This window comes from Bactrocera oleae, chromosome 5 (genome assembly GCF_042242935.1).
Source record: "Bactrocera oleae isolate idBacOlea1 chromosome 5, idBacOlea1, whole genome shotgun sequence".
NCBI lineage: Eukaryota > Metazoa > Arthropoda > Insecta > Diptera > Tephritidae > Bactrocera > Bactrocera oleae.
Genome location: NC_091539.1, coordinates 11540092 through 11564701, shown reverse-complemented (window position 1 = coordinate 11564701; position 24610 = coordinate 11540092). Strand labels below are relative to the sequence as shown.

General features: G+C 33.8%; 1 protein-coding gene across 1 annotated transcript in view; it reads right to left on the bottom strand.

The window, feature by feature from the left end:
• mbo (Nuclear pore complex protein Nup88) overlaps positions 1-24610 on the bottom strand; it is an 82927-nt gene that overhangs the window by 30698 nt on the left and 27619 nt on the right. The window contains exon 2 of the mRNA XM_014231610.3: positions 18669-18838. Coding sequence (XP_014087085.1) covers positions 18669-18838 — 170 coding nt within the window. The remainder of the gene's footprint in view (positions 1-18668; positions 18839-24610) is intronic.

Below are 24610 nucleotides of genomic sequence, written 5' to 3'. Positions count from 1 at the left end.
CCAAAATTTAATGAAGTTAATGAAGAATTGTGGAAGCAAATGTTTCTAAAGAGGGTTGTCAACAGTTTGAAAATTGCAATTTGAACAAATTGTTAATAAAAAATGGAGTATTACAATATTGGCATCAATATTACAAAATTTGCGATTATAATAACAATTAATAGTTATATTATGTACACATAATTAAATTTGCTAGCCATTTCCTTTACATTATTTTATACCAAAACTGTACTCTTCTCTAACCCTTTCATTAAAGTCCATATGAAAATTTTATAACGCCATGCATCTTTTTCGAAATTTCAAAAAGTTCTTACATGCACATCCGCACTTGTGGATTTGCGCTTTCGTCTGTCTGTCTGTCTGCTTGCCTCCTGTCAACAACGCGGAAAGCCAACTTTCAGGAAAATTTGTCGCTTGAATCGTTCGTGCAGCGAAGCATTTCGGTGACTTCATCTGCTGACATTGCTCTTTCTATATAAAATATTGTCGTTGTTGTTGCTGCATCCGCTTGTAAGGTTTAATATAAAGTTGCTATTTGTTTACTCATATTTAGCATACAATTTTGGTGTTGTTGTTATTTTTTGGCATTGTAGTTTCGAAAAATTTATTGCTTGCAAAATTTCACCTGCGCGCCGTTATGACTTTTTCCGCGTTATATATGTATGTAAGTATATTTTTTTTTTTTCGGAAATACTCATGCCCCTTGTTATTGTTGTAGTAATGTTGGCTTAATTGCGCGCATAAGTGCACATTTGCTTAGCGGTGCAGTGCCGAAAACAACAATAATAAATGACGCAATTTCAACGACCGGTTGCTGAGCCGTTATATGTACGTATGCGTGTTTGGTATGGAGCGGATTTTTGGCTGCTCAGAATATTTATATTTGCACTTTCTCAGCGGATTCATAAATTTTCCGCAATAATTGTGAAATGTGCATTTTATTATTGTTGTTATTTATACTTAGTTGTGAGACAAATTGTGCGAGCGAAATTTATTTCAGTATCACAGTCAAATTATGTGGCGCTTAGCCGATAATAGGTAGGAAGAGGATCCAATTAGAAGTATACTTTCAGGCGATTTTACTTAAAATAACGAATTTGCTACTAGGAATATCATATACAAAAATACCTCTTTGAATGTCGCATTAGTTATCACTATACTTATGTCTTAAGATAAGAAGGCTTTGGACGTCACAAATGCCTGCCAAATCTATATCTTTAACATCAATTTAACTGTGTAGACATTAATGTAACAATAAATAAACCGCTTAATATAGGTAGTGTTAGAAAGGGTGAAGCTTACTATTTTACTAATTGGGTTATGATTAGATTTTCATTTACCTACTGGAAAAATTATGTTATTTTTTGAAATATTATGTAACTATTATTCAGTAATGATTGAAATAATAAAATAGTACAACAATAAATAACTCTCCAATAGGGTAAAGATTTTAATTACTTATGAATTTTTTTGTTTAAGGCCTTTGTAATAATTTATTGATTTTCGTATTTATTAGAAATCTCTACACTAGTATTATATAGTAAAAATTAGTAAAGGTTTCTCAACTTTTTACATCATTATAGCCGTTTAAAAATTATATATTTTATTTTATTAATTTTGTTGCACATCCTTGTACTTAATTTTAAAATTAAAGTGGGTGTCTCCTCTTCTCTTCTCTTCTGAATTCAAATGTATGTGTTACTACAAATGTATAGGATGTTTATTTATATTAGGCGGATAGTTATTATTTGACTGTGGTTGAGGAGAGTGTGTAGCAAATTACTTGACAACTAAGGCTCAAATAGTGAAAATTCAACAGTATAAAAACTATACAAAAGTGTAGAGATTTTGTTATTAGTTATGGAACGTGCGTTATATATGCCTTTACAAATATATATGTATTTAAACATTAATTTAATATGTCTACACTAGTGGAGAGTTCTACAAACTCAGCGAAAATGCATGAGCATATATGCTTACCTAGTTTAATCTTTCAACTTCCGAAAATATAAGGGAAGGGTCGATATTTGCTTAAACATTAATAAAAATAGCCGTTATTTTGTCAAAAACACTTTCGAAGTCATGACAACGACATTTTGCACTTAAACACGTATTTTCGCTTATCATTTTTATTCATTTCATTTTCATTTGCATTAATTTTAATTAATAATTATCTGGAATACTAAAAAACACGAAACAGAAGTGTGGTTCGGAGGCATATCAGCGCTATAAAGTGACATTTATGAGCAATGAAAGCGGTGTGGGAAAGCAAAAGCAAAGAAAAGTATACATAACGGGTTGAAGGTAAGCAAAGAAAGGTTGTAAAAAAACGCGCCATTAATTTCGATAAACCTCAAATAAAACACACGAAAAAAGCAATAGTAAGCGGCACGAGAATTAACGGTGTATAGCTGGTGGGAAAATACATACAGCAAAGGGGTTGGAGAGCTGATGCTAGCGGTGTTGATTTAGGGTGGCAAACAGAAATTATGATAATTCAAGTAAACAACATGGGAGCAACAAGAAAAGCAGCAGCACAAATACATACGGCGAATATTTAAGGATGTAGAAACACACTGATACAACATAAATAGGTATGCACAGTTATGCAAAAAGATAGCGCCAGCGAGAAATATTAAATGGTATTGAGAGAAACTAATTTTCATTAAAAGGATTAAAATTTCCAAAACAGCAACAACACAGCTGGCAAAAGGGTTGAGTGAGATACACACACACAAACACATACCGCATGGCTGGGTAGCCTGTTATCCACAGCATTCGGTGAGTTTATGGCAAAATATGAATTAACATAAAAACACAAACACATAAAAAACGCTTAAAATATTTTTGTTATGGTAGCGTATGAAAGCCGACTGCGAAGTTGTTGTCAAGCACGAAAATCAACGAAGCAAAAATGACAATCGACATAGCGTTGAGTGATAAAGGCGACGGCATCCGCTAGTCAACAAGCCGCCGCCGTTTGGAGTTCGAAATAAGCAGCGCGCTTATATCGCTGCTCCGTCGTTGTCGTTGTTAGCAGGCTGCTGCATGAAGTGTTGGTGCGCGGTGTGCAGCGCCGCTAAAGGTTATTGGACGCATAATAATGAGGCCATTCAGCGTGGCAGCCAGGTGGAGAGTTTGCTTTCATTTAGCGGTCAGGATGGCGCGCAGGTGGGTAGGCAGCCACTTAGTAACTCACCCGCAGTTTATTATTTTCAAAATATTCAAATTTTTGATAATAACCGAAAACTGTTACTTGTCGGTTGGCAGACAAGGCGATAGCTGCAGAAAATTGAGGTGATTGGTTGGCGGAAAAATATTTTTTTTAAAGGAAAGATACGAGTTATGAAAGTTTTATATGCTATTGCAGGCAAAAAATATTTTGCAATATATAAATTATACTATAAAAAATTCTCAAAAAATATAAAGACGTGCATTTTAGAAGAAAGGTGGAATTATTGCTCTCCTTTGATATTTTAATTTCAAAAGTGCATATTTTTACGAAAACTACAAGTTTTAAAAACTCTCCAAAAGTGGAGAGTTTAGAAAATGTACCAAAAATGCTGTAATTTATATTTGCCATTGTTTTTTATTTGTTATTTTCGTTATATTTGTACCAAATGAAAAATTAATGTTACTTAAATATTTAATTAAATAAAATTTTAAACAAACCGAAGAATTTACATAAATATATAGCATTATTAAATTATAATTAAGTTTTTTAGAAAGCACGGATTTCTGAATAAAAATTGTTACGTATTTTTAAAGGTATAACTTAAGCTTACTTAGATTATTTTTACCGGGTGCTCTGCTATTCAAATATTATTTGAGCTTGTTTATATAAATATATTTTTTGGTGGCCACTGCTTCAACTCATGAAAATTGAATAACTCTCCAAAAGTGTAAACTGTTTTATTGCTCGAGTAATTGTAATATTAAATATTTTCAGTTAATTTAAAGATTTTGCTAGTTTTTTTAATATCTCCCCACTAGTGAAAAGTTCCATAAACTTGTAAACATTTAAAAATTATTTGTATTGTTTATTAAATAATACTTTCAACACATATTCAACAAATGCAAGTCTGACAATATTTAATAATTCGCCAAAAATGTAGAACTTTTTACCAATCATATAATGACCACTTAAAACGATTTTGTCACAGTTTAAGGATTCGTAATAAAAAATGTCTCCACAAGTGGAGAGTTATACAAAAAGTAAAAGTTTATAAAATAAAATTTTACAAAGATGACTGCTTTTTTTCACATTTTCTTATTGTTGATTAAATAATAATTTGGCTATTATGTGCCCCATATTATTAAAAAAAAAAAAATTATCGTTAATTTTATGACAACGCGTCTGTTTCTTAAAACATAATGACATTAAAGACGACTGTAAACCAACGTGCGTAAAGTTGTTTACGGTGAATGAAACAATGATAATCCGCCATCATCCTTTACTCTCTTTTTCTTCTTCCCTTCAACGTGGTTTTATGTAATATTTGTACATCTATTTTTGTTTTCATTATCCTTCAGTCGAAACTTGTATTAAAATATTCAAAAATATGCACACAGCAGTCAAAAGTTATAAGTATTTTTCATATTTCATTCATAAGCACTTTTTGATTATAAGGCGCCGTTCCATTCGTTCGTCAGCATCCGCTCAGCCATTATATATTTTCACCACCACATCACACACCTGTCATGCATGGTCTTACTGTGGCACTTTTTGATTACCAATGATTGCTAACTAACACACAGCCGCGAAGAGACGCTGAGCTAATCGACTGGCAGTCATTGGCATCGTCGGGCTCGTTTTATTTTCGACATTACGCTCAACTGTCAAATTACTTCGATTAGCATAGAAATGGCTGAACGAAGGCAATGTGGTGAAAAGTGAGGTGGCAGCACCCTTAATACGATACGTAGCGCCGATGCGAGGCAGGGTGTGCGTTTACGAGTTGATACTCAGTGGGCGACGATGATTAAGTTTATTATTTTTATGTTGCCATTCGGTTATAATGTAGCAAAATAGTTTGTAAGTACTTCACTTCGAAATGATGCTGGCAAGCATACATATTTATACGGAGGTTTGGTTTAAGGTAGAGTTTAAAAGATGACAACTTCGTTTATAGACTAAAGGATTAAAGAAGACTGACTGATTCTCATTTGTCTATACGTGAGAACAAAGCTACCAGAGTTGCATTGGAATATAGTTTTTCTTCGAGATATAATATACTATACTCGAATCTCGGAAAGACAAACTTTGTCATACAAATTGCTTTAAAGCAAATTGAGCACTTACGGAATCGGGGAAAAAGAGGAACATGAATCTTGGATGAGACTCCCTAATTTGGAAGTAATCCAAGGCGAGCGTTTAAGTATTATGATTTGAGTACATTAATTTGAAAGTTTTGGTTTTCGAAAAGAACCGCGACTTAGTCCGGCCTCTTGATGTCATCAGAAACTCCGCCACAAAGAGACTGGGAAGAAAGGGAGACAAGATGAAATTATTACTGTCTGTATCAAAATCTGAGTTTGTTTCGATTATGTAGACTTGACTGTTGTGGTACCCGAAGTTATGTTTGATTGCACGATTCGGCCAGTGTGTCAAGTTAATTGCTCTTCAAAGAATGTTTCGCAGGACTTTATATACTGATAAGACTTTTGTTGCCACGATATTGAACAAAGGAGAAATATGCAGACGCTCGAAAGCCATAAATCAATCAATTCTTAGAGGGAACTTTTTTACAATCTGTTTGATACCTCCAACTACAAGTGAAGTGAGTAAAACTTAAGTCAATGAGAGCCTGGTTCGGTTACTCGCTTGTCTTTTAGGAACCTTGATATTCTTTGGATCAATTCAGGATCATGTTTATTATACGAGTAGAAATATCATTCATATGGTCTTTAACTACAAGAATTTCATCTAAACAGCTTAAGCATGTAATGTCTACCAAACAGTGCCATAATATAAAAGCATTCGATAAACAAACACGTGCTCATCATTAGAGATGGTGGATGAAGTTCATAGAATATTTCAAGAAACAAAAAAAAATAAATTAGCAGATTTGTACGTGTTACAGCCTTTTCATGTTTTATTTAATTTATTTTTTTGTATACTTTTTTCTTTGTTTCTAATTTTTTTTGAATGCTGGCGCGTTTAACCCTTTCTTTACTACACTATCTGTAGATATTTGCTTTACACCACTATAAAGTAGCCAAATAAGTGGGCACCGCCTGCTTATTTAAAGCGGAAACACATAATTTTATTTCATTAATCCTTGTTTGGGACATTTATATTCCATTTTTTCGTATTTTTTTATATGTTTCGGTTTACAAGATTTTCTCGCTGAATTTGCTTAGGCGCTAGCCACGTCGATTGGGTGTGCAAGAGACGGAGGATGTGTTTGTTGAGGCTTAAAATTTTGTGTAAATAAAAATTACATTTGTAACGCCGCCCGCATATTGTCGATGTCGCCTTTAATTTGAAAGAGGTTTACACTCTAAATTATGGGCAATATGTTATGTAGAATATTGGGTTTTCAAGTTTAATTTTAGCTGTTTGGAATTAATTAAAGAAAAGTAGCTTTTCAAACGACAGCATTAAAAATTGTGATTTCAATTAATTATACCTATATATATTATAAAAATAATCCCACGAGTTTCGAAAAAAAAAAGCAAAATCATATACTTACTTTTTCCTCGTACAATTTAAACTCATATTCTCTTAAGATCAATGAAAAAAAAACTTTGGAGAGAAGTGTAACTACATGCTTCTAAAAGTGTTAGATATTATAGAAATATAGAAAATAGAAGCGCCTGCGTTTCGCTATTACTCGGCTTGCTATTTTTATAATGTGCTCTCTTATCCAAAAACTTGTATGGCAGAAGTAACAGCTAAGTTACTGAGTTGGACATTTATTTCAATTCAAGTATAGATGTGGATGGGGAAAACGATATATGTATGTAACCTCTGTTTGTTTCATTTGCCACTCTTAATGTTTTGTCGCATCAAACAAAAAAAAAAAGTATACAAATAAAACTAAGAAGACTTAAAAATTTATCTAACCGTAGATTCTGCCTACTTTTCTTGACCAAATTGCCTTTTTTTCGAAGTTGAAGATAACTGTCGTCCATTATGGATCACTACCGATGGCTGACAAGATTTGTAAATCGTCACATTTTTTGAAAACTTATAGCTCTTTCTTCGGCCAATATCTAACAGCAGTCCTTTTAACCAGCTAATTTAAGATGCGGTGCAGATGACTAGAAAATCACAACGCCCAATTAGACTTTGCTTTCACCACAGTCAGAATTGCAATTATATCGGGCCAGTGCAAGTTACCTTCGCAGTAATATCTAAAGGAGCTACTTCTCTTGTTCGACTGTATATCGAATGTATACAAACACCCGAGATTGGAAAGTTCTATTACGAATAAGAGAAAAAAAAGAAAGCTTGCCTTGTAGGAAGGGCTCCAATGTAATAACACTCGGTTTGTAAATACTTTGTTCGATATAAAATAGATAATGATTTTATCCGTACTTTATCGTCACCTGCTGTATTAACTTTGGAAATTACAATTTTGCTTAAGCTAAGCTATTTAGTATTTAAACCTTGTGGATGAAAAAACTACCACAGACTAGCGGGTTGACTTTTCGTGTCGCAAAGCTCACACTTATTGCAATCCTTTTTCGGCATTATCATAGCGTTATAAAATACGGTATCACAATGCTTCCATTATACTGATCTCAGCTCCAATTGGGATTCATAATCCAACCAGTTGGCATTCGTAATTCTACAAATTTCTTAGATTGCATTAATTTTGGGGGTTCTCAGTCCTAAGCATAATAATGGATTTTTAAAGCAATTTCTATTTGGAACTAGATTTTGAGTGGTTTCCCGAATAACTTGGTAGACGATGGCCCGAAAAAGCAACTTGTAACTTATTTGTGTTTCATATTCATAATTAAGGAGCTCAGATTCGAGACATTTTCCGAATCAATCCCCATACCATATAAAAGCAGTTTCTAAGTATAATACAAGTACTTGTATACTTTTGCTGGACTATACTTTTAAATAAGTCTACTAACCTCAAAAGGGTAACGACACATACTTCTTACTTCATTCAGATTTTAAGTACCTTATATGATATATATGAATATATGTCAGAGAAGTATAGCTATAATGATATTATCATTATGACTTTTACTTGTTTTTGTAGATACAAATTTTTGTCATTCTCGCCGAGCTGTCACAAATATCAAAGAATGTCAAAATTAATGCTTATTATAATTTCGTAAAATATGCAATTTGCCAAATGCGCACGAGTACAATAACCGACTTCCTTCCTGCGACTCTTCGACTGACTATAAAGAGTCGAATTCCATAATGTTGTCATCTAAATGCATTGAATCACTTCAACCAAAAACTGACTGACAATAATAATAGCAAGCGACACTGACATAAGTCAACAGCCAAATAGACAGCCACCACTAATCTCCCGGCTATACGGATACCGTTGTAGTTAAGCATTTATCAGCGATTTTAACACCTTCGCCACTACGGTTTTCAACTATTGCCACCGTATAATACAGTACAGCAACAAAGATGGCGACAAATCTGCGCAATTTATTTACACGGCAACTTTTTGGAATAATAATAACAACAACCAAAGTTGAATGCCAAAAGATATGCTGAGCGCGAAAACATTTCTTTTCTTGGACAAATTCCATCAACGTATAACGGAAGAATTTTCGGCGGCGGCAGCACAAACTTTTTTCCTCGTCTCTGGTGGAGGGGGGCGGGAACTGCTGTGGCAAAAAGAAAGGATTTAATGGCACATTAAGAATTTTATTACCGCAGCATGCTAATGTGCAAAGGTGAGTATATGTTGGTGTGGAGCGGTGCGCGTTACTCCTTGACTTATAACACAGCCTCCGGTACGGATGTGGCAAATGTGCCGCGTTGACATTTTCGCTGTCATTCCATTTCATTTTCGACTGTGAATATTGCATTTATTCATTATACAACAACATACCTTGCAGGCCGAACCGTTACAGCGACGACATTTGACAGTTGACAGCGAGGAGTGAGAGCGCGAGTGAGAGTGCGTGCGTCTTAACGTCTTCAGTCAGCGACACATGGTCCGGTGTTCGTGCGGCTGCCTGAGGTGTTTGTGTTTTCGTGTATTGTGGCCTGTAGGTGTTTTAACGCCAAACCATACTTTTAATTAAATTAATTTGTTGTAAATCTTCGGCTGTTGGCATAACTTCGTTCTTCGAAATTTTTGGAGCCTTCAGCTTTTCTTCGTCGTGATTTATTTGGCATTGCTGGCATTTTTGGCTTAATTGTATTGCAGAAATCAAATATTTTTGCTCATTCAGTGAGGTGTAAAATTCTCGCATCATCATCCTCTTCTACGTTGTGCATTTATCAGGTCATGTGTATCTTTATGCGCATCATTAAAATATTGTTTACCTTTGCTTTTGTCATTTTGACATTTAAATATTTTGTGGATTATTCGTTATTTTTAGTGACTATTGCTCAAGTCTGATTATTTTATACTAATCATTTTGCTTTTAGGAACTCACTCAAGTTCTCGGCTCCTTCGAGTTTGTGGTTATAACCGCCTCATCTCAATACACCCTGAGTTTCCAGAGTCACATAAGCTCGTTAGAAAGCATAAATAATGTGAAGAAAAGAGTGGAAGAGTGTTTGAACCTTGATAAAGCAACGTAATCAAGCCTGCCGACCATTAGCGGCTCTGAGGACTTTCGAGTAAATTGAATCAAATTGAAATTATTGTTCCCAACGAAACTGAATATTTTGGCTTGAGAAAGTAGAAAAGTTTTTGCATCTACGAGTATTTATAATATAGTTGGTATAAGAAGCACTTTTGAATTCGAATATTTCTTGCATTGGTTCAGTATATTTTTTTTTTTTGAGAGAGATTCGAAATAACGTTGGTATAAAGAACTTAGAACAAGATTAAAATCTCTTTTAGCGGAATCAAGTTCAGAGTGTCACACCAGCTGACTTCTTTTAGATATTGGGGACATTACTATAAGGAAAACTCGAGACAAAGTATGTTAGTATAAATAAAAGAGTTTTCCATAAAGTTTTTTTCAAAAAATATTTCAGCTCTCTTCTCAAAAGAATCCTGAAGAAGTAGATCGATTAAAAGAAAAAATGGATCGACTTATTTTGAATGAAACTTGTTTTTTTGGTTAAAATAAAATGTTTATTCAAAAGCTCACCAGTCTGTACTTTGCAGAAGTCCGAAACCTGCAAACATTTGCTATATTATACCATAAAAAGTTGTATAAAGAAAAAAATTAGATGGTTTACTTTAATAACTGACAATATCCGTCTTCCAATAGCGTGTGTATAAGATGTGAGTCTACCATGTGAAAGCAATTTTAATGTTGAGCTGCTTAGTCGAAAAGACCGAAACCTATATTGACGTCTTCTTTTGAATCCGATTTCTCATTTTTGGTTTCTTTGCAGTTATCTTGTAGAAGAAAAGAATACCCGACCAAATAATAATATTCTTCCTTTTTATCATTTTATTTGTGAAAGCCTTTCTGATGCAGAACAGTAGTCTGTACGATTCGCCAATCTTTAAGAAACTCGCGGAGCTACTAGTAAACTTAGTGACATACGAGTAGTGATATTTCTACTACTACTACTTTATACAGGTAATAGCTGCATTGATTTAAGGTTTTTCGACAGATTTGTCAAATAGGGGAATTGATTATTGGATTAAATGGACATATGGTGGGAACATTAAAAGATTTTCATTTCTCTCGAACACTAATTAAGCGCGCGTTTTCAAAGAGATGTAGTTAGTACAAATAGTAAATATCTGAGCCTTAACTCAGAAAGTCCGCTCAAAAACATCAGAGAGCTTTTCGGTTTCAGTTTTAATATCTATCATCAATTCTCTCGATTAATATAAGGTTAGCGTTAAAACTTTAGCTTAAATGGTAAAAAGAGTAATGGAAGATATATACTTTAATGTGAAAGTTTGTTAGTGTTCTTTGTTTAAAGCTTTAAGCTTCAGTAAATGGTTTTAAAATCGGTTTGAATGAAAACTTAGACTCTGTTATGAAATTTTTTAATCATATATAATGTTTAATGCATTTATGCCGATTTCTTTTAACAGCCGAGCAATTGAAGTGTCTTTTGTTATAAATTTCATACGCACAAATTATACAACAAATTATTTCATTCAACTTTTTCTATAACCATTTTAATTTTGCGCAATAATTTTTCAACTTCCTGTTGCGACGTTGACTTTTCCACAATTATTTTAAATATCGACAAGTGTCCGGGTGAACGTAACCTCACAAATACATACCAACTAAATTTACATATTTTATTTTGTTTTTTGCCAGTCGACGCTTAACATCCATATGAAATTAATAACAAAGCAGGTATTCATATGCCAGCAAGCTGAAGAACACCCGATGCCACCCAAAGCACCCGCAAAGTAAGTATCGCTATATTACAGCTAGCAATTGCTGTTGCCATAAAAAAATATTTCGTTGACATGTGAAGAAAAAGTGACTTGATTGCAAATATTAAGGTCCTAGGGGGATGGAGAAGCTGTTCAGCAGAAAAAAAGCTGAATCAACTTCTTCAACACAACTGCACAGAACAATTGAAAGCTAAAGCTGCAGCGGCAAAAAAAAATCAAAGAAAATTGCAAAACACCAACAAAGTGGGTGAGGCGTAGGTGCAGCTATGCGAAAAATTAAACACTTGAGATTTAGCCAGGTCGCTATGCACTGCCACTCCCCCTACCACTACCGACAACAATCGAAACGTTGCTTTCAAGGAGTTTTGCCTTCGGCTGGCTCACATGTGTACATATGCATCTAGTTGGCCCGTTAGTGCGGGTGTTGCCACTTGAAGCGACCTAACCTGTGCAATTTTCAGTCATCATCGGTGTTGGTTTGTGTGCTTGCTGGTGGGAAAAGGCTTCCAATTGCTTCTATTGTTCTTATTCTCGACGCTTTGGCATATTTGAGAAGGGCATGTGGCTTGAATTCGCTTTCGAGTGCACCTACAAAGTAGGTGAAGTGCGTACAAGTAAAATTATTGCTCACAATATATTGCGTTTTTGCTATATTTATTCATTAACAGGGTCGTAGGGATAAGCACAACAATAATATATTTTTTGTTTCGAAAGCACTTAAGATCTATATAAATAATATAGATATTTTTTTACCATTATATAAAAATTTTAGTTCCTTTTTGATAAACTTCGAACGAAAGATTCTACTGAAAAGGTATTGGCTGTCCAAAAAGGTGAATATGCTTCCAACTTTCAAAATTGTGTCGAGTTGATTGTATACATCTCGGGGAAATTGGAGATTCTGTACAACAAAACTTGGTTCAACAGTGAAGTTGGAGACCCTAATATATATAAAACTTGTGGACAAATACTTGTATCCTTTCACCTTTCCATTCGAAATCTTCCAACTATGTAAGAAGGAATACCATATATCTCGCATGAAGACAAAGGCCTAAATTTGCTCATTTTGGATCGATCATAACTTGCTGCATTTAAATTCTTGTCGAAACACTCTTTAGAATAATTAGCCGGTAATTATTCGTAAGGTAAAAGGTGGCTGACTACGCGCTGCTGAAACTCTCGTGAGATCACCACTGTCTGAATAAAAATTCCACTGCTGAGGTTGGACATGTTCTTTTAGGATCTGGAATGCCTGAGTTGGTTGAAACGAAATCGTCCCTTAAGGGTGAGGTATATATGTCGTTTAGTTAGAACCACGAGATTTTGGACTTCGTACAGCAAAAGCTTTGAGGGTGATCAATAAAAACTGCAAGCTACATACATATATATGAATCCGTACAAATCCTGACAACACTGTTCGAATAGATGTTCTACACATAATATAGGGGACTATTTCTAATGCTAGAAATAATACTTATTTCTATTGTATATATATTTTATTCATAACTTTTGTACTTTTCCCTCACGCTGCTCAAGTGTTGTTCACGCCGCGTTTCTTCTTCTTCTTCATAATTTAGCTGCCTATTTTCCGGTTGCAATTACAATAATTTGCCGTTCAAAACGTTTAGGTTTCAATTTAGTTTGTTGGCCTCGTATTCCATGGCTTTCAGAAATAATTTGTCAAACACATTATGGAAGTACTATATATGTATACTACACAGGCATACTCATTTATGCAATTATAACATACCTTTGAATACTTTAATGCGCATTTCCTGTAAACAATCGAAGGCACAAAAGTAAAAATCGTTCTCTAGTGAGTGTTGTAGGGGAAAAATAGTAGTAAAAAAATAACCTCCATTAGTCCTGAAGTTGTCGTGTCGACATATTTGCGCTCTCATTCTTCGCTGAAATATGGAATTAAGACTGCTTGGCAGTTGAGGGACTAAAAGAAATCTAAAAGAGATGATATACTTATACATATGATATAAAATATCTTTTTGTCCTACAGCGACCTGACCTGGGTGTATAACAATTAAAGGTCTTTCTACGTGGCTTTTGTCGTTACTTTTTTCTAACAAAGTCAGAACTCGATAGTGCACAATCAGGACTTATTATAATGATAATTATCTACGCTAGATTCTGGTGTGTGGGTTCATAAGATCTAGGTACCCGCGATTCTTTTGACATGCCATCCTTAGCTGTTTTGATTAGATTTTGCTAAGATATAAAATAATGTGGGTATTAACTTTTTATCTTAATATTCTGATAGCCCCAAAAGAAGAAGCTAAAAAGACCTCATGAGCAAAAATGGTGAAGCAGCATCAGCTCTATGAGAGATGGAAACGAAATTTTAGGGCTGTTTGGAAACATAGTATATATACCTATATGTATATAGTTTTCGGTAGAACTAGCATATAACTTCTGAATCTTTCAGCTCATTTTAAGTTCGATAGAAGTCAATATAAATAACACAAGATCACCTTTCATATGCTTTTCATTGTTTAGGGAACTCGCCGTTCAGGCAGCACTTGTTCGATTAATTGGATTTGGTTATCGAAAAACTGAACTCAAAGAGCTTTGTATGGCCGGTTGCATTAGAGAGTGTAAGCGAGCACAGGAGACACTATCTCTGACAGTGTTTCAGAGAAGTATCTACTTTTCTGCTCCTTCAATAATTTTGCTTCTACTGCAATTGTTGCCTCGCCTGATTTTCAAACCACAATTTAAATAACAAAAGTATGAATTTGAATTTTCGATTGCTCATTTCGTTTGTGATTATAATAATGAGCTCTTTACTTCAGCTATCTACCAAGTATTGTTGTCATAGCTACAAAAGTACTGCATAGTTTTGCGCTCTAAAAGTTCAAATTTACAAAGCATAATTCCGAAAGTAACTCAACTCTTAAAGGATTATTGTGATGATGAAATTTTGTTGAAAATTTTCGCTGATTTCCTGTCTGCATGCAAAAGACTATGCGTATTATAACGGCCCCGCATTGCAAGTGCTTTGTTTCGCGCGACAAATCGCCACAAAATGGGACAACCACTTTAGTGAGACAATCAAGGACAAAGCGGTTGGAGTACAAACGCTCAAGCTTTACTTCCTTGCCACGCTACGCGCCTTTATTTCGCACGACTCTTCGTTTCTTTGGAACGGAAGTACGCGACTAGGCTAACGGTGTGACACACGGTTGTATGCGAAGGCGTTGGAATGTGGGAGTAGAACGAAAGAGCGAGAGGGAGGAGAGAAGCGAGGCATAGTCTGAGAGCAAAGCGCGCTTGCATTTGAACTAAATAACTTCCTACTTTCATTCAAAGCGAAATTTTAAAATTTTTTGCAAATAAATCTGTAAATGTGCAAATCTAAATATTGTAAGTATATTTACATTTTCAACATTTCATTCGACCAAAAATTTTGTTAGTCACATTATAGAAATTTACTTTTGATTTAATGAGTGCGTACACGTCGAATACCACGCCACACCGCTCTCACCGCTACAAAATTTCCGGTCGTTTCCTTTCGTGAACTAAAAGTTCGAGAGGAAAAAATTGCGTGTAATAAATGTTTGAAAATTTTTGTTTATTGTGCAAAAGTTTATTAGCCTCTACAAATTGCTAGTAACTAGAATTTTCTGCCTACAATGAAACTCAAATGCCGACAACGCACAACTCGGATTTGTTCGTAGAACTTTTATCTTAAGTTGAAACACAATTTTATTGCAACAATTTCATTTGATATTTGCATAGAATTCCGATTAGTGCGAAATACTGGATTTGTGAGGAGTGTGACTCCGGCACAAGTTGGTAATTTTTGATTTTTTCGCATAGTTGTGGCTGTTCTCTTCACCATTGCACGATGTTATGAAGTTTGAGCTGAGAGTTTACTTACAATATCTTAGATATTTGTATTGATTGCATTAAAGAAATATACAGACAAATAGAAGAATATCAAAGAATACAGCAGGCATTATGTAACGCATCAGTTCTAACCTATATTTTTGAAATTAGAAGCCTGAATACCCTAAAAAATTCCCCTCAGTGCTAACCTCTATTTCTAAAAGTAGAAGCCTGAATACCCTTAATAAATTACTTTCAAACAACTTTGAGGTTGTAATAAAAAGCTGTGAATCTTAAAGAGAGATAAGAATTTTAAATGAATTCATTCTTAGGACTTTCTTATGTTGTCCTAATAAAATTTAGGAATTCAGGAAATATCACATTAAACCGTAACAAAACCTATTTGTCCTGGACCCTTAACTACAATATATTAGCTTTCTGACAAACTATGGACTCTTTCAGAGAGACAAAACGATGTTCCGACAACCTCGGGGTCAAGCGGTTGCTGTAAACAAGTTATAAAATGGGGGTCGCTTCCGTACGAAATTAACAAATGTCGTTCTTTCAAACAAAACACTGGATTCCGAACTCGAAGCTGAATTCGCTATGAGAAAATAGATAAAAAATATATTTCGGGTAGACAAGATATTATTTGAAAAAGGAAAGAAAAGCCGGGTATGAAATAATATCAAATTGCGACTTGGGGAATCGTCTCCGCAAACAAATAAATAAAAATACATATATATGTTGTTTCAGTTTAGGAACAGTAAAGAATACACAAATAATTTTCAAAGTAAAATAGAACCACGAACTGTATAGGTTCGGCGACGTAAATATAGTTAAGCATAGGAAAATCCAACGAATAGTTAGGTTAGGCCATGTCGTTCGCATGGCAGATAATGATCCAGCGAAAATTCAAGACTATTCAAGACGCCTTGGTGCCCACGCATGCAATGGAAGGACCAAGGGCATATCTCTCTGTCTACATGTGGGTCCCCCTGCGGATAGGGGTAAGAATTTACCCGCGGTAAGGCATGCCTGTCGCAAAAGGCGACTAAAAGCAAAATGCACTATGACTGTTATTTTGTACCTTGCTCAGTAATATCAGCATAGTATGTCAGAAATAGTGCTATAATACTCAGCTTGAACTGATATTATAGACTTTAAATGAAAAAGCAAATAAAAAGACATTTGAAGTTCAAGCGGCAAATGTCACCAGTCATTGAGTCATGGGTTGCTCAACTGGCAGTAGTTTCGGCTACACAGTCTTATCGGAGACTTTCTGGTAGCAGGGGGTGCAGAAAGCCCTTGGACTTCGGTCCAATCTGCTCATTGGGCTATGGCCCCTTTGGGGAGATTCGTGGTGGCTGTGGTTGAAACCTAAATGCAGGAAGAAGTTCAGCCTTACTGTTTTTTCAGTTCTAAAAAGAAGTTGCAAAAAGCAACTGGGTTCCGTACCCGAAAACGGAAGAAGTTTTAGGTCGGCCTCGAATCTTACCAAGATGGTAGTGTGGGCCCAGACACACTGCCACTGGTAACCAAATTAATACTTGCAAATAGCTCGTATTATTTGGGGCGCTTATCAACGCATTGTATTGATACGTTGTGCTTTGGAGCACCGTGAGGTAAGGCCGTCGCCGGCAGGTACTCACGTAAATCAACAACGAAAGTTGTCTGCACGTGGGATGTTCACATCGGCGTGACCTAAATAGCAAAGATTAGAGCCCACTGGCGAAGTTTTGTGTTCTCGGCCCAGACCGACCCGCGGTTGTAGTGGCAGGGAAGTGTGAAGATGTAGCTCGAAGTCTAGTAAAACTCAACTAATTTTTTGATATGAAAAGTGAGTTTTTGAAATTATGAAAAATTTGCTCTTTTATGGGGAGAAAAGGGTTGCAGGAATGGACTTAGCGACTTCTCATCCAATATTTTCACAAAATTTAGACACGCATGATGATATACTATATCGAGAATTTAAGTTTTTCGGACAACATTCGAGGTAAAATTTCTTCCAATATTTTCAAACAAGGGTTGTTCTTTAGTTCTGGTTCGTAAACAAACCGACTCCGTTCCACTCACTTACGCAGATGCAACTGGGAACGGGGTCAGTATTGCTGTCGACCTCCTACTAAAGCATAGTAATTCAAGGCGGAAGAGGTAATAATAAAAATTATTGAACTAAAAGAAAATGTTCTAAACTCGAAGACTATATTACGTGCTTATAATCCGAAGCACCAAAATACCAAACCATAAATTCCGGTGTTAGCAATTAAGTAACTTCTGCGCGTTAAGGTCATAAAACTGACAATATTATTGACTTATTACCGGTAATCGCTTAGCCAGCAGTATTTAAACCATTTAATTGCCTACTATTGGGCGCAACAGCCGCGCGACGTTGTATTAGACACACAACCAAGTAAAAGGACGGAGATAGACGCTAGTTAAGGATGCAAAAAAAAGCAATTCTCAAAAAACGAAGTAATGAAGTGCGTTAAAAATTAAAAGTACTCACAAATAGCTGAGCGGCAGCAAATTGTGATGTCGTCTTCGGGAAAGAATGCTTTATTAATGGCGAATTAAAAGTAATAAAAAACAGATGTGCTTTAATGTGGCACATTTTACACGTGCAACACTGGCTAGGGCGCGCGCTGTCGGGGCAGAATTGTAGCTTTGTTGCATACTTTTCAGCGTTGCATACATTTATTTCGTCTTTCGTATTTTTTTAAGCTTTGAAATTATAATAATGGCTTTTTTGGTGGCAGCTTTGCATTTGGCGCAGGTAAGGCCGCCTGCTGGCGCGCTACACGCCATGGCATAAGCAATGATTTTGTGGCACCCGGATGAATCAAAGTTGGCATAAGACGCAGTCGACAGCGTCGGTGTACATTTAGCAGCCGATGGCGGAAAGTTCGCTGTTCGGAAACTTTTGCATTGCACGAAATGTTGCGCTTAATGCAGTTTATCATTTACTTTCGAGTTTTCAGTCATTTCTTTTCTATTTTTTAGCAGAACTTTTCGCTTACAGCTGGTTAGCTTGTAGCTCTCGACGCCGCGCGTCTAAAAGGTAATTTTAATTTTAAGCTTGAGTTATGACAATATTTACTTTTTTCTTATGTGGCATGCCACATGTTTCGGGTGCGACCTTTAATGACATTTTAATATGCGGTATTACTTAGGTGCAACAACAACTATATATACATACAATATATACTATATATGTAACTATGCGTCACTTTAATTGCTGTCACGCGCATTTGCATTACAAATTTGTTTGCGCTTATAATTTAATTCTGTTTTGATTTGCAATGTGTGTTCGTTTCACTTTGTACTTTATGCTTAATGGCGACTTACCGACATGTGATTTTCTCTTTGCCCTCCATGAACAGCCCATCTTTGCCCCAGCGTCGCGGTAGCTCAAGCACAGTGACACCTCTGGCACCGGCGAGCGCGATGAGTGAGCCTTCCGACGAGGCGACAACACGTTCCACTTGGAAGCTTTGCGGCACCGATGGTATGAGATTCTAAAGAAGAGAAAGGAGAATGAACTTTTTAGTTATACGAATTGATTTACATAACATTTATTTTAAAAATCTTTGTTAAAAAATATTTTTTGATGAAATACAATTGGAAAAATATAATATAAATACATATTTAACTAGTTTTTGGGATAAATCCTGGAAAAAATATTATATAGAAAAACTAACAACCAAAAAATACGTGTGAAGTGTAATTTTATTATATATATATATTATAATATTAAATATATGAAATAAGAAAAATTCTGTATTCATATAATTTTTTCTATGCATAAGTTTTTTTAATATTAAAAATTTATCCCCGGAAAAAAGTTTAAAATGTAATTGTATTTCTAAATTTCATTAAAAAAATTTACGTTTCCCTATTTGATTTACGTCATATTTATTTCCAAAATTCGGTTAAAAAACGCAATTTGATAAAAACAATGTATATATAAATTTATGTGCTAAATCCTGGAACAAAATTTTAAAAGAAGAATTAACCACCAAAAAATGTATTATTAAATTATAAATTTTAATAGTATTTTTGAAATTTATTTTTATTATTTTTTCCAATGTTTTATTTACAAAAATTATATTAGAAAGTACTAATTGATTAAAAAAATTATGTCCTCATATAATGTTTTCCATATATATGTCTTTTTTTATAGCCTGAACAGATTATATTAAGTTTGCCACAAAGTTTGTAACACCCAGAAGTAAACGTCGGAGACCCTATTAAATATATACATAAATGATCAGCATGATGAGCTGAGTTGAGTCTGCCTGTCCGTTTGTCTGTATATATACAAACTAGTTCCTCAGTTTTTAAGCTATCGATCTAAAATTTTGGAACTGTTCTTTTCTCACAAAGAAGCTGCTCATTTGTCGGAACGGCCGATATCGGACCACTATAGCATATAGCTGCCATACAAACTGAACAATCGGAATCAAGAGTTTGTATGGAAAACTCTTTTATTTGACGAGGTATCTTCACGAAACTTGGCATGGATTATTATATAAGGCAATAATCTAATCGCCAAAGAAATTGGTCAGATCAGATTACTATATCATATAGCTACCATACAAATTGAACGTTCGGAATAAAGTTCTTGTATTTGTGAAGGGTATTATAGCTTCGGTGCAACTGAAGTTAACGTTTTTTCTTGTTTTGTTAATATAATTAATTTTTCGGATAAACCTGAAAAAAAATTTAGGTAAAACAATTAACTAGCAAATTTGTATACTTTATTTACCACTGTTTTATTCGCATTACATTTATTTAGAAATCAAATCTTTGATAAAAAAATTGCCATTTGATGAATAAAAGTTAAAAAAAAAAACTTAAAACAGACATACATATATTTTTTATATTATTATTTCTAATATATACTTTTTTAATATCAGTTAATTTTCAGATATATAATAAATATAAATTATTCAAATAAAACAATTAGCTAATAAACATTTTTTTATAATGAAACTATTAATTATAATATTATTTTATAAACTTAATTAAAAAAATTTACTTTTGCATTACTTTTCTAATCTTTGTTAAAAAAATTTGTATTTTTGAGCCTATTATATTAAAAAAATATCTATTGAACACTTTTTACACTCAATAAAAAACGATTTATATTAAAAAAATATATTTTCGTATTGAAATTTTTATTTTCATTTTCAAAAATATTTACTTTTTTCCATATAATATTCAAAGCCGAAACTGTTACAAATAGTATAAATACAAAAAATAAAATAAATTAAAAAAGACAAAAAACAGATAGAAATTTGAAAAAATGAAATAAATACCAAAAAAACCATTACTTAAAAAATAATTATGAACGAAGAAAAGAAAAATAACAACAAATATAAAAAAAAATAATAAAAAAAGTATTAATACAATATAAAAATTTATTTTATTAACTTACGATTTCTTAAATTTTTTAGTTTAAATACAAAAATAATACAAGAATAAAAATAATAGTAATTAATTGAAAAATTTAAAAAAATTATAATTTAAATAAATATGTTTTTAAAATTTTAAATGAGATAAATTCAATACTACAATATTTTTAATGATAAATAAATAAAAATGGATTAATATTAGACATTTAATTTGAATTGAAAAAAAAAATTAATTACTTTTATTTTCTAAACTAGTTTTTAAATTTTTTAGTATAAATACGAAGAACAATTAATTAAAACAATAATAAAAAAAAAAGTAGTGTATTTAAAATATAATAAAAAAATAATAAAAAAAAATATAATAAAAAATAATATAAAAAAAATATCTAAGAAAAATAATATAAAAAAACTATCAATGAAATTATCATGTTTTTAATTTTAAATAAAATAAGTTCCATTTTAAAAAAATTTTAACCTCTCTTTTTAATAATAAAAAAAATTAAAAACGTATTAATATTGAACATTTATTTTAACAACAAATTATTTCCGAAAATTATAAAAAAGATAGTTTGATGATTTTTTTTACTACTAAATTAAATTTAAAAGGAATTAGTTAAAAAAGATGCATTTGAGTATGAATTTGTTTATAAAAAATTAAAAACCAGAAGTATTTATAAGAAATTGTTTACTATTCATGACTTTTTTTTAAATGCAACTAATTTTTTGTTCCAGACTTTTTGATTATTTGTTGTATAATTCCCACAGTTTATACGATTTCTCTCTTAGATATTTGTGAGAAAGGAAGGCCTACAGACTATCTGGTAATTGACTGTCTCCATCAGATCTAATATGCAGATTTTTTCCAAATCACTGATTAATGAAATCTTAAGTCTTAATACGCTTAAGTTATGCTAATAAAAGACATCAACTGAGCAAAGCATAACAGCACGGCGCACAAAAGTATGCAATGCGGCAAATGGTGATACTGGCAGAAAATATATTTAATTGCTTAAGATAAACATGAAAATATATAAGAAAGGGTTCAAATTGCTGGATATATATATACATACACATCTTAGTATGGAGATAGGGTTTATATAAGAATATAATACACAAATGGATTATCAAAAGCTTGAATATGTGTGCATAAACTTATATAATTGCACATGTAAGCGCAGCTAGATAACCCGAACACTCATAAAAACAACAAAAAATGTAAATTTATTTATATAGTACACACACACAAGCGCTGCAGTGCTCAACAATTAGTAAGGCCCAGCGCTTTAGCTGCACTTAGAACGGTTTATACGTATGCGTGTGTTTATGTTTTTGACTTTTTGACATTTGAATTGTAAAATTTCACATGTCAGCGCATTCGCTACACATTCCCAAGCCAAAGTTAACCCCACACACACTTTTTCCGTTATGAATTCAACCCCCTCCACCTGATACTCGACCAACTTAAACTCATTCATAGACTTCTTGACTATTCAGCGACATGACATTATCATGCCGAGTTGTTGTTGTTGTTGCATATATTTTATTTAAGATGTCATAATTATCGCGCATGCATGCGTTTTTGTGTAAGTGTGTGTGCGTATTTGCCTTACAAGCGCACTTTATCTGAATATTCAATTGCGTGAGTGTGTGTGTATGTGTGTGCGTTTGCTTACATAATTACATGCATTTTATGCCTCATATACGCGCACATTAGTTGGTTCGAGACCCACTAACCGGCGTAAAAGTTGCTCTACGCCTAGTCTTTGTAGGCGAGGTTTTGAGTTTTACCGTTAACTCTGCCTGCACGTGGTGCGGGGTGTGTTGAGATGTCTCTAAGATAAACAAAAACAAAAAGAAGTATGCCGAGAAGAATTTCTTTTGTATTTTTCCATTGTCTTAAAAATTTATCGCTTATATGTGTGTGTGTGTGAATGTGAGGCTTGTAAAATTTGAGCTTACGCACATGTATACATGCGTGTATGCGTTTGTGCTGCTTTACTATTTTAATTTGGCAACTTGCATGTGCATGTATGTGCATGTGTGTGTTCTCATCTCTCACTATATACAAATGGTTGTATGTGTGTACTTCGGCAGTAATTAAGCCTACATGTGTATGTGTGTATGTGCACCGCTGCGATTTGTAATAAAAATGCGCCATATCTGGGCATGAGTTCGTATAACTTTCGTGCTTTGTAGACTCACTCTCGTGTTGAGTCGTTAATTTGTGAAATCACGTAAAGGAAAATTTATCTGTGCAAGTTCATTAGGCCTTCCATACTTTTGGACTGCTTTGTCTTATGATTATTTATACTTTATATGCTTGTATGGCGGCTCATCAAACAATAGCGGGTATGCATATATTGTGCAATAATACTGTTTGTCTTTTATATTTTCACTTTTTCAATTTTTTTTTTGCTGTAATTACAAAACTCTTTTCCTTTCCGTATCGGGTGTGGGTGTGCAAATTTTCATTTTATAGACTTTTGCTTATCTGTTAATATTTTAACAGCGCCTTTATTGCCGCACTTACGACAGACGTGCATGTAAGGCCTGTTTGAGTTGAGAGGGTAGTGTGGGGAATAAAAAGTTATGTGCATGCAGCCCATTGTAAGAGAAAGCGACAGCTTCAAGCCTATGAATTGTTTGTCTTAAAGCAACTTTCACAAATTAACTTCATGTTTTGTTATATAATATTTAATAATACGTCGAATTAGTCGCTTAAAAGCCTACTCATACAGAGTTGGCTTCAGTTATATACTCTTAACACTTTATGTCAGTCTTGAATTTTCAAAAAATAAATTTTTTCGCTTGAAGTACATTTTAGGATTTTAAAAACGTTATTCAATTGATCAAATAGTGCAAAAATAAAATTATTTTCTATTAATTTTTTACTGCTCATTTTTTCGTTCAAAACTTTAACATTTCTATGCAAGTCCTTTATTTTGGAAAAAACTGATGTAAAGCTGAAAACTTACATACTTTATTTTAGCAAGTTTTATACAGAAAAAGATCCCGTTATTTATTTGATTAGTTAACATGCATTCTAAAACACACCAGCGCCCGTAGATGGCATATTTAAAAAATTAATTTCGAAGCTTAGCTGAGTAGCTGCCATTTTGTATCACTAAATGTAAAAAGCTCGAATCGTTTTTCTTTACTCCTAGAATAAATTGTCAAAGTTAGGCATTTTATGAGGACTCTAAACAAGTTCTACTGATTAAATACGGGAGGATATAGAAAGCGACCATTTACACAGACAACCAGACGCCACTACTAGCCTTGTCGTCGCCAAATAGCTAACAAATGTAGGAAGGCTTTAAGTTCACTGGCATGTCAACTTCACTTGTCCCTAATTTGTGTTCCCGATCACGAAAACATCTTCGGCAATGAAAAAGCAAACGAGTTGGTCAAATTAGGAGCCTCTCCAGACAAATCAGAGGCAGAGATTATACCGTGCTCGCTGGGAACGATCAAGAGGGAGCTCAAACCACAATTTCAACAAATAGCTCAGAATAGATGGATATCTGTAACCAAATGCAAGATAGCGAAACAGATATGCGCAAAATATGACAAGGCACAAACTAAGGACATATTACATATGTACAGTATATACAGACTTTCAGCTACCATTACGGTGGAGAACATGTGTTAAAAATGGGAATGAACTATAACTACACTTGCCGCAGCTGCAAACTCAAAGGGAGTAAGGAAACGGTGCTACACTTTCTCTGTGAGTGTCATGCTCTAGCACAAATCATACATCGAATTCTTGGAATCCATCTGATATTAAACCTGGAATGTCTATCAACAAAAAGCATAACAGAATTAAGTAGTTTTTCGCTAATTTAACACGAAAGGGCTGCATTCTTTCTT